The 14,277-nt window shown below is 40.8% G+C and overlaps 1 protein-coding gene across 1 annotated transcript in view; it reads right to left on the bottom strand.

Annotated features, from left to right (window-relative positions):
* Nucleotides 1-1,262: 1,262 nt before the first annotated feature.
* Nucleotides 1,263-14,277, bottom strand: part of LOC118557327 (rap guanine nucleotide exchange factor 6) — a 57,457-nt gene continuing 44,442 nt past the window's right edge. Inside the window, exon 4 of the mRNA XM_036127207.1 lies at nucleotides 1,263-1,369. Coding sequence (XP_035983100.1) covers nucleotides 1,282-1,369 — 88 coding nt within the window. The 3' untranslated portion in view covers nucleotides 1,263-1,281. The remainder of the gene's footprint in view (nucleotides 1,370-14,277) is intronic.

Below are 14,277 nucleotides of genomic sequence, written 5' to 3' on the forward strand. Positions count from 1 at the left end.
TGCTCCCCCTCTCAATCCCCTTTCCGGTCAGCTTCCCGTCAAATTAAGGCGACGAGTGCCAAAGCAATGTAACAAAAATAAAAATGACTTCTCTCATCACCCACTGTGTAGCACCAAGTTGTTGATTTTTAGAGCCAAATGACATGTTAATGCGGTACCACTAACCACCAGAACAAGCGTAAAACACCTCAAAATGTCCTTTTGAGAGAATGAACCAAACCAATTAGGATACAAAAACAATAGATTTTTAAAACACTGTTACAATATTTATTAACATTTTATTGGCAATAGCCAATTTCAGTTAACACTTTTTCCACAAAATACGGCAGAAAACTGTTAAAAATGACCACAGTCTTTCTGATCCCCAATGAGCAACGGCAAACGAAAAGATAAATAATAAAAACTTAGGCAAAATGCAACAGACCAAGATGTCGTAGACGCTTTTTCTTTCAATAATGCACTTATTTGTCTACCCTTAATGATGAAGCTCTATAATTCCCCATCATGCAGTTAATGCGTCACAAAAATAACCAAATAGAAACCCGAGAGCCGTGGACACGTCCGTTAGCACTGCAGCCAACATTAAGCTCATTATGCATGCCACGCAGCAGCTGTTTGCTACCAGTGCTTCGTAAACACTTTAGGGACGTTCTCCACTGTATCTGTAGTAAGATATTTACTTTATTCTAACTTCACCTGCTAATTATTTTCTGGCATCCAGGTCACACCTTCACCTTGGTAAAACCGGGGCTCATGTTAGACTAGATCAGCGGTTCTGCTCAGATTATGTGTTTTTAAATTCATTCCACGTTTATAAGAAGCCACAAGACGACCACAGCAGAACCAGAAGGGTTCTGCTCCACTGGATAAAGCGTCAGCACCAAGCTCAGAGTGGCCGTAGGTGTGTTATGCAAGCCTGACGGACAAAAAGATCATTGTTTTCCAAGTCGCCCACAGATATAGTTCACATAGCACAGCTGCCGTTGTGAAACCCCAACTCTGAAGATTGATGCAGATCTCTCTGCAACTTCCTTAAATTGTGTTATGGTGGGAAAAAAAATGCTTATAAGGCAGAAAAACATATGAAACCTTCAACACGAATGACCAATTTAGTAAAAAAATTAGTCATGATGACTGGGTTCTGCAGAATTTAATGGTGTCACACATGCAGAACTTTAGTTGTACCTTTCAATTGCACAAGGATGACAATTAAAAAACAAAAAGATAGGAAGATTGCATGAAGATTGAGCTTTCCAGTAGCAGTGAGGGTGTTTGGTGATCTTACCTGCTTCTTGGAAGAAACATGGACTCCTTGATGAAAACGGACCCTGATAACAGGATGTACCAGCAGCTCCCGACATCATCCGGGCTGGAAATCACAAGAAAGACTCAAATTAATACAAAGAAATAACATTCCTATGTTATCGGTAGAAATAAATACCAGGAAAAAAAAAACAAAGGCGCGTAGGAGCTTCCAACCTATTAGCCAGGACTGAAAAACTTGCAAAAAAAGGTTGTTTGAGCTGTAAACCCCGCAAAGTTAATTATCAGTCTATCACTCAAAGCAAGAAATATTAGCTCTGCACCCCTCACAGCTCTAATAAAGCTCTCCTGCTTCTGATTGGCCGGTTCCAGCAGTTTCCACATGGAGACTGTTACGTTCGCCAAAGGCAGTCTAGGGCTTTATGGGGGGGGGGGGGGGGGAAAAAAAAAAAACCAGGTGAAGAAGACTCAGCAGGAAGGTTGATAACTTAATACTCTTAAAAAACAGGGGAGCCTGGATGAAAAAAGGGGGTTAACTGGATTAAAGAACCAGGTTTAAGATAACGGGAAAAAAAAACAAGTCACCAGATAAAGGACTCACCAGCAATAAAACCTAAAACTCCCTCCTTAACTTTATTCACATGCTCAGCCACCACACAAATCAAGATTAGTCTTCCCACCAGGAAAACAAAAAAACACCACTTTTAGGAAAACAACCTTGATTACCATCTATTTAAGCCCCACCACACCAACCCAAGTCTTCACCAGCCTCAGGCAACACCCATGCAGCTAAAATGGCCGACCGTGAAGGAGACCTGCTCCTCTCCCAGTTTCTGCTGGACTCGTTAAGTCGAACTGCAATCAGCTGCAGGACCTCTACTGACACGCAGGCACCGCAGCACGTCACGCATAAAATACCTTCATCTCTGATTAAGATTCAGTGCAGCTCATAAAAAATATTTCATTACATTACAAACAAAAATGTGACATTAACTTTTTAAAAAAGTCTCTCTAGTCTTGCGTAAACTCTTACAAGTTTTCTTCAAGCGTCGCCCTGAATTTAGAGCCATCCATCTTCCCAAAATAATCCCCACAGCATAATGCTGCCACCGCCCTGCCTCACCATGCAGAAGGTGTTCAGGTTGTCCACCACACACAGGTTCAGGTTAAATTTGGTCTTTTCTTCAAAGCGTTTGAGGTGCGTTACACAGTCATCTGCAAAAAGACCATGAAGGTTTTTTGGTCTCATCAACCAGGAGCACCTTCTTCCACCTGTTTGCTGTGTCCCGGTTTGTGGTAAACTTTAAATGGGAATTTATGCGTTGTTTTTTTTTTCTTTTCTTGTTGCCACTCTTACATAAAGGACACATTTGTAGAAAACACAACAACAATGTAATTATTAAATAAGTGACCCCTTATGGCAACTGGTGCCAATGGATTTTGGTTTCAGGTCTAAAAGTGAAGGAGGTGGATATAAATGCAACACACTGCTGAGAACATTTTATTTTAATCTCAATGTAACATTTAGGTTAGTGGTTGTGCGTGAAAGAACGTCTCAAAGTTTGAAGCTTTGAACGGCGCTTTAATAAACGCCTTTTAAAATCTTAGATAAAGGAACTGAATATCACCCTTTTACAGTTTTACCCTCATTAATAAGGTTATTTAGCAGAAATATTAGAACAAAGCTACAAAAGAGCTTCTCACATGGTAATATCAAGAAACAACTGGAGTCCTTTTGAACAGTGAAATGTATCGTTTCAGTTCAATCAAACCTGATAGTTTTTCCCTTAAAGTTCCCCTTTTATCCATATGATTTGTGCAACGACTGGAAAGGACGCAGAAAAGCAAAAGAAGAGCGTGTTGGAGACAGACAGAGCGCACCATGAATGAACAAACAGCTTCCACACCCATAGCCCTGCTGAAAGATGCAGACACAAACTCACCCTTGCATCAGGCAGCAAAAAAGACAGCATACAAACTATATGCTCAGTCTTTAACAGATTTGTTTTAAATGGCAGATACCCTTTTTGAGGGTTTAGAACCTCTGATTTGGCTCTTGGATATCATTAAGCAACATCCAACCTTTACTCTAGAAAATCTTCCTGCAGAACAAACAACTCCCACTTAGCTTTCTTTCCCTTAACAAATTCAAAGTGTTATTGAGCAATAAGCTAGAGAACTGGAAAACTCTGGTCTTTGCTGACTGTTACTTTAAAGCTGTATAGCCAAATGATGTGCTTAAAAAAGACCAAAAACCATCCGATCATGATAAAATAAGGTTAAAAAAAAATCAAACCTCCATCCTGATAATGTTTCAATGGTCCTTTTTGTGGATAAATAGCCCCTTAGTCGGGTGCGATGAACAGATAGAAACAGACGCCATCTAGAGACAATATCGCAGAACTATCATAACGCCAGTTTGCTAATAAATCAAAATTAAATAATGCCGTACCAAGCCTGACTCTCTGCAACGCCTCGCAGTAAAGCAGCAGCTCGGCGTGATAAAGACCAACTGTTATTGATTAAATAAACCGATTTACAGGATCTTTAAGAGCCTCATATCAGAACATTTACTCACATCAGTCAACTCTGCGTCACATCTGAGCCTCGGCAGGTTTAGCGTCTGCTTCAGTGAACACCAACGTTCAGACTGGATTCCCAGAGACATTCCAGTCTTTCCCTCTTGGAATCATGTATTTTCTTTTTTTCCTCACTAGATCCTGGAAAAGTCGTCATTGTTTCGCCGGAGATGCTAATAGCCGTTAGCCCTTTCCTTGTTTTAACTCCTGCTGTACTTCCGTTAATATAATAAACACGAAAGGCTTTATTTACTAACAAATTGAGCAAAAACAAAGCATAAAACACCAAAATAACAACTAATACGCCAGCAGGACGAGATAATATGTCATAAAAACGTTGCATGCCACCAGAGGGAAAATTAAAAAAAAAGTCAAATAAGGTGGCTATGCACCTTTAAATAAACCATGGCTGTCGGGTCAGAAATGAATGTATTTAAATGAAACTGCTACCACAAGGATACCAGCGTAATAATCTGACAAGGCGCCATCTTTCCCCCTCAGCACCATTTATGCAGGATTTAAATGGGACGGTGTAGCAGAAACACAGCTAGCCCACTTTAACCAGTTATTTTGTAAACTTTGCTCCTCTGCTGCCCGCTGGACAACACCAGAGGTGAATCATTTTTGAAATGCTGCTCTTTGGCTGGCCACCGTCAGCATCTTTGGTGCCTGGCAGCTCTCAGACAGGAAAAAGGAAGCAGAAACTCAGTGAAGGAAGCATTAGCATGATGTGTAATCCTGATTCCATCTTTATCTGGTAGTGGGACATGAACGCAGCAGCTTCAACTGATGTGGGTAAAAATAAGGTTAGCAGCAACGTTCCCAACAGCACCAGCTGCAAAACCAACGATTTTACTTCTGTGCAGAGAGATTAATACTTTCTGTTCCTCTAAAGCAGATATATTAAGATGATACATCTATTCATCATATATCTACTATTAATGGCTCCCCAGTAGGTTAAACAGCGCTCACACCAGAAATCCCATAAAGCTGTCTGGCAGGAAATAAGATGAGGGTTAACAAGAGCTGCAACAATAAAACTTCTGGCACTTTCTGCACTGCAAGTAAAAACAAACCAGGTGAGCTCCCACAGACTCCAAGCATGCTGCTTTTTGGGTGTTTAGCCCTGGTTTTGCTTCAAATGTTGATTTTAGGGCATAAATTTGGCAACTGGTTCAAGTTAAAGTCCTAAACCAACAATCCCAAATGCCAGAAGAAGTCTTGCCCACGTTTTTGAAAACATGACACCCTCTGAGTGAATTTGAACACCGACAGTAAAACCTTTTGCTCAAAGTCCACGACAGAAACAGTCCTTTAATTATACGTTACCTGATATCTTTAATCTTGGAGGGAAAGATTAGTGAAAAGAGAGAGATCCTTCTTTATGGCTGTCTGACAGCCAAGCAACTTAAAAATAAAAATTAGGGAAGTATGACTTTTCACATCTCGTTTATTGAAGAACTGAAAAAAGACGTTTCCAACTTTAACTCTGTTAAAACCATCAAACATCTCCCTGACAAGAATAGGTACTGATGTGTTAGTAGCCAAGTTTGTGCCAATTTAAAGTAAACTTTTAAAATGGCGTGGGGAAAAAAGAAGAGAAATGTAAAGAATAACATGTTTCTGTCTAATGGTTTGGAGCAAATTACCCAGAATATGCAGAGAACTCCCCCCATCCCCGCCCCCCCCAACCGAACCCTGACCATGGCCGTAGTAAACAGGAAGCAGACGTTGCAAACTAGCATGAGCCTGACATCTTAACTATTTCCCGCAAAATCCAAAAACCACCTCAAGCGAGCGTAGAAAATTTGTTCTTTTTTTAGCTAAATATTTCAAATCTTGCCATTTCCATCGACCTTTTCACATGCAGTATTTTTTAAAATGTGCATAAAAAGACGTTGATGGAAACGAGGCTCTTGTCAGTCTGAATTAACCTGAGCTGCGGAAATGTCTTAACAGTAAAATACAACAGCTGCTTGTCAGGAATCGCACCTCCAACCTTTTCTCTTGGTGTCTGAAACTCAACTTTATTCCTACAGCGCTTCAAAACATAACTCAGTTGGTCTAAGGGTAAGAATTCAAAAATATAACAAAAAATGTGTGCAAAAAGGCAATAAAACCAGTAAAACAGGGAGCAGATAAATAGAAACAAGCGATGTTCTCTTTCTTCTACATCATCGTTCTGCGCTGCCGTGTTCCATAAATGTCTTTATGTTTGTGGCTGTGACGTGACGACACGTAAGCAGAGTTTAAGACACTAAGTGGGACTTTTTGATTAAAACTACAGAGGGAACCAAAAAGAAAAACCACACAGGGACGGATGCAGCTACTATACACCTGCTCCTACACACCTTCACACCCAAACCCTCTTCCTTAATTCCCTCTTCCTCCTCCTCTCCACGCTTTCTCACAGACTTCCTGACAAAGTGTAAAATCTCTCGTTTATTTCAAAAGCAACCCGTTTTTTTTCCATTTCCCGCCGTCTTTCCGCTCTCCCACACGCTCGCTCCGCACTTTCATGATCCCCCCCCCTCTGCACTGGGATGAGCGCGAACAAAACCTTCAATTTTTAATAACCAGCAAGCGCAAAACAAGGGAAGCGCCTAACGAGAGGAGGAGGAGGAGGAGGAGGAGGAGGAGAGCGAGGCAAAACAAAAGAAGACGCAGACGGAAGACTGGGACGGATTGGCTGATGTGGGTCAAACGGTAACCTGGTGGAACGGCGCAGGGAGGCCCGTAACCACAGGGAGTCGGCTTTTCTGTGCGCCACGAGGCAGGAGGCGAGGAGGAAAGATGAAGAAGCGTTCCCGCACGCAGAATTTCATGAAATGAGGTTGGACTCATGAAACAAGAAGCAACAATGACACTTCCCACGTGGACATTAGCTAATAATTGATTATCCAAGTTCAGAAGTTCACGGCTCTGCATTCCTCAAATTTTAACACCATATAATCGCCTCCTTCTGATTGGCTTTTTTTGTAACACTTTATTTGAAGGGGTGTACATAAGACTGACATTACACAAACATGACATAACACCTGTTATGAACATAAATTACTCTTTATGAATGTTTAGGACTGTTGTCATTAATTGTCATTCGGTAAATTATGACAGTATTAAAGCAAAGTTGAAATTGTTTAAAAATGTCGTTGTTATAACAAGCCCTTAATTTAACAAAACCCCAAGTCCTTAACTTAACCTAATCCCAAATCAAGCCCTAAACTTAACATTGTCTCTGTTAATGTCAAGTTGTCATAACAAAGACATTTTAAACAATGTCAACTTTGCTTTAATAGTGAGTCATTTATGTTCATAACAGGTGTTATGTCATGTTTATGACAGTGTAATTGTCAGTCTTATGTACACCACTTCAAATAAAGTGTAACTGCTTTTTTTTCCTCTTTGTTTTTTTATATATCAAACGACTGCCATTAAATCTATTTACCTGTTAGGTAATATGATGGTCGTTTTTCTACTGGATGTGATGAGAAACTGCTTCCAGAAAGAAGTTTGGTACTTAAGTTTACATCTAATCAGCTGCAAACTCTAAGTTAGAATTCAAGCTTCTACTTTTGGTCTTCTTCCACATTCATATAATTATTTACTGATTATATTCTTACTTTTTATATAACGCTCGCATTTAATTAAATCAGGAAGGATGAGATGAGAAGGCATGTTAAAGTGGATTCAATTAGAAATGCAGAAATGAAGCGGTAAAAATTAAAGAAATGAAAATTTAAATAAAGTCTTCACAGCATATAACCCTGCGGTACATTTCCAAGACGTGGGTTCTATTCCAGCTTCCTGGGCAATTTGTGTATGAATATGTATAAATATGTGTGCATTACCAAGAGGGATTGGGTGAATGGGACTCCAGTGTAAAACACTGAGTGGTCGGTATTAGGGGTGGCATTTATCCCTTATTATTGTGAAAAATGTCTTATCATAAGAATTTAGACTAATATTCACAATGCTGTCTTCCAAAAAAAAAAAAAAAAAAAAAGGATGTCCGAAAACCCCAAAAACTGCCAGTGTCGTCCTTATTTTTCCTATTTTCTCTACTGTTGGTTTAAGAGCATCAGTAAACATTGATAAATTGAAAAATATAATTTAATAGTTACTGTTTGCAGTGTCGTGATAACAATCGCACTTCTTTATGTAGTATCCTGATGAGTTTATTATTTTGAAATCTATAGGATTTTTAGCCTACAGTCACAGTTACCTAAAAAGACTGTAAATAGTCTTTATCATCACTGTTATCGCTATCACATAGTACCACAATATATTGTGATAAAATTCAAATTAAACAAATTATTGTGGTAAGGATAAGACATCCATGTTATAAATTTATTAGCAAAAAAACAAATTTGGGGGTTTGTTGTTTAAACTAAAGTAGCTGTGTGAGTTCCAGTTTTTTAGTCTAACATGTCAAGCGGGTCATACTTCAACAGGCTTCAAAACCAAAAGATACAGAATATGTTCAACAACAACAACGGGTTGCACCGAGAGCACAAAATGAGGAGTTACAACACAACAGTGGTTTCTCTTTACTGAAAATAAATCAGCAACGGTGACCATTACGGTGTTATTTTAAGGCTGAAATCCCCGAGAGACTCAAAGCCCCAGAATGTGGCTAATGTTACGAAATAAAGCCCACAGCTTTCCTGCAATCAACAGAACGGTGTGGGCGAGAGACGGCATTGGTTCATTTCCAGGATTTGGGAAATTAAATGCAAGTTAACTTATTGGGATTTTAGAGAGCCGCAGCAAATATTTCCTTTTCAAAACAGAATAAGACAACCTTACCACAACCTGTTCTGTCTGTCTGTGCTGTTAAAAGCTGGTGACCAGAACATAATGAGATTTTCATTAGGCAACGTTTCTCCTGCTCTTATTTCTGAGACGGGCGGCTTCAGAGGTGCCCGTGTCAAAAGCGGCCCAACAAGGAAGGGAACTTTGAAACAGCTTCTGTCTGTGAGACTCAGAAAGGTGGAAAAAAGTCAGTCAGGAGAAAAACACAGGGCCATAAAAGATAATTTGTCCCCCTTACAGATGCTTTGTTTTAGTGCTGATGTCAAAGTTAGATGTTTCAGGAGGGGCCGGCTTTCCAAACATAACAGTCGACTCATCGAGAAGGCCAGAGCAACATTGATAGCTTTAAAGACCTCACTTAACTTAATATAGGTCAGTTTCCTCTAGGGGATAAAATCTATTGCAGTTTTTAAGTATTAAAATGTGGTCATAGATAATTATTATCTCAATTAGGGATGGACGATATATCAGCGTTAACATCGGTATCGGTCAATGTTAGTCATTTTTAACATATCGGCCCGATAAGTAAAACTGGGCCGATATTAACAACTGATGTTTATTTCCAGCTGCCCTTTGTGCCTGTGTTTAAAGAGTGAGAGGTGAGGGGGTTGGTCCTGTTATCATGTTAAAGTGACAGTGATGCATCACAGCAAAACTCGTGTGTTTTTTTAAATCATGCAGAGATCTTAAAAAAAAAAAAAGCAGTGTGTAAGTCTAGACTATAACCCACATTCAAAAAAATCATTTAGAGTAGTTTTCAGTCGGTACAAACCTTTACAAAATGTAACCATCACATGGACATAAATGTTTGTGTGTGTATATATTATACACACACACACACACCAGTAAATATAGGTTATCGGATATAACAACAATATTAATATCAGAAACCGATATCGGCCCAACCTTTCATATCGGTAAACCCTAATGTTAATTTGAATTTATAGGCAGTGTGATGGTCTGGGGCTGCTTCCTTTGGGCCAGATTGACTGACTGTGATTGACTGAATGAATTTTAGTCTCTAGTAGAAAATTCTGAAGGATAATATCCGGCCACCAGCGTTGGACCTTAAGCTGAAGCTAAAGATACAACGCACTCCTATGAATGGCTCGACCAAATGTAAATGATGTAGTGCCCTAGTCAAAGTCTGGACTGGTGTCCGATTAAGATTCAGTGAGGTGACCCTAGACAGGATCAAGAATCTTTGTTGTCATTATGTGTTACCATAATACCATAATGGCTTTTCATGCTAAAAACTTTAAATCTTTAGCTGAATAAAGACAAGGCTGTAAAACGGGACCAAGTTTTCCCCACAGGTTACAAAAGACCAAACTTTTTTCTTCTTCTTCACAGTTGTGTAGTTGTTTGTGTTTCTTCTTATAAATAGCATGTGCTAAAAAGGAAATGACCCTAATCACTGGATGCTACTCGTGATTTAGGAACTGATGATCAGCTGTTTCTGTTATTCCCCTCCATCGGCGGTTTGTGACCCGGCACTGTCGTAATGTCTCTCGTGTCACAGCTTATGCTGTCCAGATCAGAGATGCCAGTTCTTGATCTACCTATTCATAGATTAAAAAAACATTTTTCAACAAAGCGGTTAGACATGTTAAATGTTTTGTGGTCTCTGGTTTTTGGAAAGTCCCAACCCAGAGTCACTTTTCTCTTTAAGAACTATAACATAAGAAGATACATTAGCTCATAGCAGGGCATAAAAGCTTTAAGATGTGGAAATGGACAATTCTAAATAAGAAACATCAGAACTTTATGGGAAAATCTAAAGGTGGAAGTGGGCTTATGTGTCACACCTGGTTTAGCAAGAAATACACCCGGCAACCTGGGCGCTAAAGGATAAAATGACTTGGACAAGAGCCTTTAGCTGGCTGTCTGAACTGAAACTAGGGATGCAACGATACAAAGACTTAATATCAATATCCAGAATGTTGAATCTGCCGACTGTTAACTAGAGGAACAAAGATGTCAAAGCTCTTCTACAACTGGTCAAACCTGACGCTTGTCACAAAGTTCATTGCAACGTTCACTGTGTCGGATTCACCAGAGTTTTAGTGCTATAGCGCTGTAACGACGCAGTGATGCCCACATTATAAAACCAAAAAAAAGCAGCTAGGATGATAAAAATATCAATAATAGATGGATTATGTTATGGAAGATAGTCGTCAACCCCATTGGGTCTTTTTGCAAGCTCCAAACGGCACTCTCTTGTTTTTTTGTTTTTCATATATAAACATTAGCATTAATGTCCCAAACAGAAATATTCTTTTGGACACAAATGTGCACGATGCCCACAGCACATTTTTTTTGCAGTATGACTGTCTTTTATCAGTAGTGTTGCCGCCATGTGTGGGCTGCATTTCACCTCCTTGTCCTCTTCGTGCTGCCGTGACGACAACAAATCTATGGAGGTGATTGGCCGCTCTCTTCCAGAGCCCTCAAAGAGGCGTGTCCAAAGTGGGGGAAAGCGCAATGACTGTATGCATAACGTTGCATAAATCAGGTTGAGAAGGAAAGTCAGGTTATGTTGTCACAAGCAGTATGAAACAATGTTTTGGCATTTTACCCAACAGTGAAAAGTAAGTGGGCAAGGACTGATTTCTTTTTAACCGCAGTTCCAAAGACAGCGGCGTTAGTGGCACCAGCGCTTCTACAGACAGCAGCTATGGGCTCAGTGCAAAACGCCTCAGAATGTACAAACAGCCAAAAATGAACAAAATATCCACTTCTTCATTCAAACAAATTCAGACAACACAAAAACTGTGTTCCCTGTCTTTATTATGTATTGTTTTTTTCTCTTCATAGAAGGTACACCTGGTCTGGCATTCTGTTAGCTGTGACATCATCCAGAGAAGACTGCTCACCCGCTATTACCATCTAACATAGAAAGTACTCCTGGGTCAATGTGAGCTTCTGAGCTTTCTGTGTCTCTGCTCTGTCTTCTCTAAGCCCCAGTGGGTGGAGGCAGATGAGCGTTCACACTGAGCCTGGTTCTGGTTCTGCTGGAGGTTCTCCTCCCTGTTAAAGGGGAGTTTTCCTCTCCACTGTCGCTTCATGCATGCTCAGTATGAGGGATTGCTGCAAAGCCATCAACAATGCAGACAACTGTCCACTGTGGCTCTACGCTCTTTCAGGAGGAGTGAATGCTGCTTGGAGAGACTTGATGCAACCTGCTGGGTTTCCTTAGAGAAGAAACTTTCTGACCAACCTGGAGGATCTGATGGAAGCTGACTTTGTAAAGAGCCTTGACATGTTTCATGAATTGGCGCTATATAAATAAAATTTAATTTAATTGGTTCAACAATTTATCCTCACACAGTGCTTCTAACACGGTATGTCATCTAAGAGTAATAAACCTCATTCTGAATATTTGTGAGTTTTTGACTGTTGTGTGTGTGTGTTTTAGGCAGGTTGTGGGAGAGCGGTTAAAACTAATCTTCTTTATTTCATTGAAGGAGAAACATTATACCGCATAGAAATTGTCAATACAAAGCTAAATTTGCATGTAGAGGTTCCACTGCTTAAAACAAACAGGAAACCCCCTCCTTAGGGTCAAACACTTGGCACTGAAGAAGTGACCAAGCCACCGTGCAGCGTGCTGAGGTACGTCTCCACATGCAGACAGTAAAGCTAAGACGGTAAAAATCGTGGCGGGTTTAGCTTTTCACGGGATGTTCAGAGGATATTAAGAGAGGCTGGTTGTGTCTGTGTGCACACAGAGTATCATCACCGCTCCTCAGGCAGGAGATATGGGCTCTGTTTTTATAACTACCGCCGTTATCTTCCCATCATTACTCCAGGACCGCCGACAGCCACAGACAGCCAGGATGAGCTTAGAAGTGAGCGCTTCATTAACTAACGTCGGCCAAGTTTCATCCAGGATTCTCTGCAGAGAGAACAGGAATCTAAAATGTTCCTCCTTTGGATGAGGACTTTTCTTTTTTGTTAACTGAAGGAGAAATCTTTGTTTCTAATAAGTGAACTTGGACCGCCAACTCTTATATCCAGTAATATTTGTGATAATCTCCAGACTTTGAGTGATTTGATGATCCTGCTTTTGATTCCTAGGACTTTATTATCATTTGAACACCGTTCCCTCATATTTATTTGCTGTCAAATGTACCTAAGTGTTCGAATCATTCAGCTGCTTTTGCAATCCTTCTCCCTCGTCGGCGTTTACGAGCCTCATTCCACAGCACATCATTGCTGCTGTACTACAACGACGTGAAAATAGGCAGTTAAACGTTCGTTTTATTCAGAGGAGAGGTCTGATTAAGTTCCTGCCGACGACAAAACTCAATCTAATCCTCCGCTCTTTATTACCCCAGCTTTTATCAGCGAGTACACGGGGAGATTTTTTTTTATAGGTTAATAAATGCAAACACAGACGTGCAGAAGAACAGCTGCGCCGAGGCCAGAGGAAAGAAAATGGCTTTAGAGTGCAGGCTTAGGAGGACGTCATGAAGAGAGAAACAACCTGCTGTGGTTGGCTCTGAAATTAGTTTTTGGTTTTGTAAAGATCTCTAAGCTCACCGACATTTCAGGGTAGAGCTGTTCTGTTACTGCTGGTTGACTCCGTCCTGTGATAGATGGACGATACGCAGACCTCCTGGTTCCTTTACGTTACTAATGTCAGATAATCTGGTTTGTTTATATCCATCTGATTAAAAATCAGCAGGACCTGCTGCTGTGACTGGAGACGCACAGGTGTTCATCTCCTACTTTAGATTTACATCCATCCTCCAGATGAAAGCTGGCTTTTCACTTCACCTTCATTCACTTCAAACTCCCTGCTTTTGTTTGGACGACGTGTCACGTTTTATGATTTTACTTTCCTGTGTGTAGTTTGTGTTGTTTCTTATAATTATGACGATGTTTCTTTTACCGCAGGACCCTCGAGGACTGGAGATGGACACCCATGTCTACATATAAGATGTTTAGGAAGGAAGGAAGGAAGGAAGGAAGGAAGGAAGGACGAGTGGAAGGACAAGTGGAAGGAAAGAGGGAAGTAAAGATGGAAGGAGGGTGAAAGAAAGAAAGAAAGAAAGAAAGAAAAGAAGGAAAGGTGGGAGGGTGGAAGGAAGGAAGGAAGGAAGGAAGGAAGGAAGGAAGGAAGGAAGGAAGGAAGGATGGATGGATGGATGGATGGACGGACGGAAGGAAGGACGAGTGGAAGGAGGGAAGTAAAGATGGAAGGATGGGAGGGAGGGAGGGTGGAAGGAAGGAAGAAAGCGTGGAAGGAAGTGTGGAAGGAAGGAAGGAAGGAAGTGTGGAAGGAAGGAAGGAAGGAAGGAAGTGTGGAAGGAAGTGTGGAAGGAAGTGTGGAAGGAAGGAAGGAAGGAAGTAAAGATGGAAGGATGGGAGGGAGGGAGGGAGGGAGGGAGGGAGGGTGGAAGGAAGGAAGAAAGGGTGGAATGAAGTGTGGAAGGAAGGAAGTGTGGAAGGAAGTGTGGAAGGAAGTGTGGAAGGAAGTGTGGAAGGAAGGAAGGAAGGAAGGAAGGAAGGAAGGAAGGAAGGAAGGAAGGAAGGAAGGAAGGAAGGAAGGAAGGAAGGAAGGAAGGAAGGAAGGAATACAGCCTATATGGACAAATAATGGTGATTTTTGCAGACG

The sequence above is a fragment of the Fundulus heteroclitus genome, chromosome 23 (genome assembly GCF_011125445.2).
Source record: "Fundulus heteroclitus isolate FHET01 chromosome 23, MU-UCD_Fhet_4.1, whole genome shotgun sequence".
Classification (NCBI taxonomy): Eukaryota; Metazoa; Chordata; class Actinopteri; order Cyprinodontiformes; family Fundulidae; genus Fundulus; species Fundulus heteroclitus.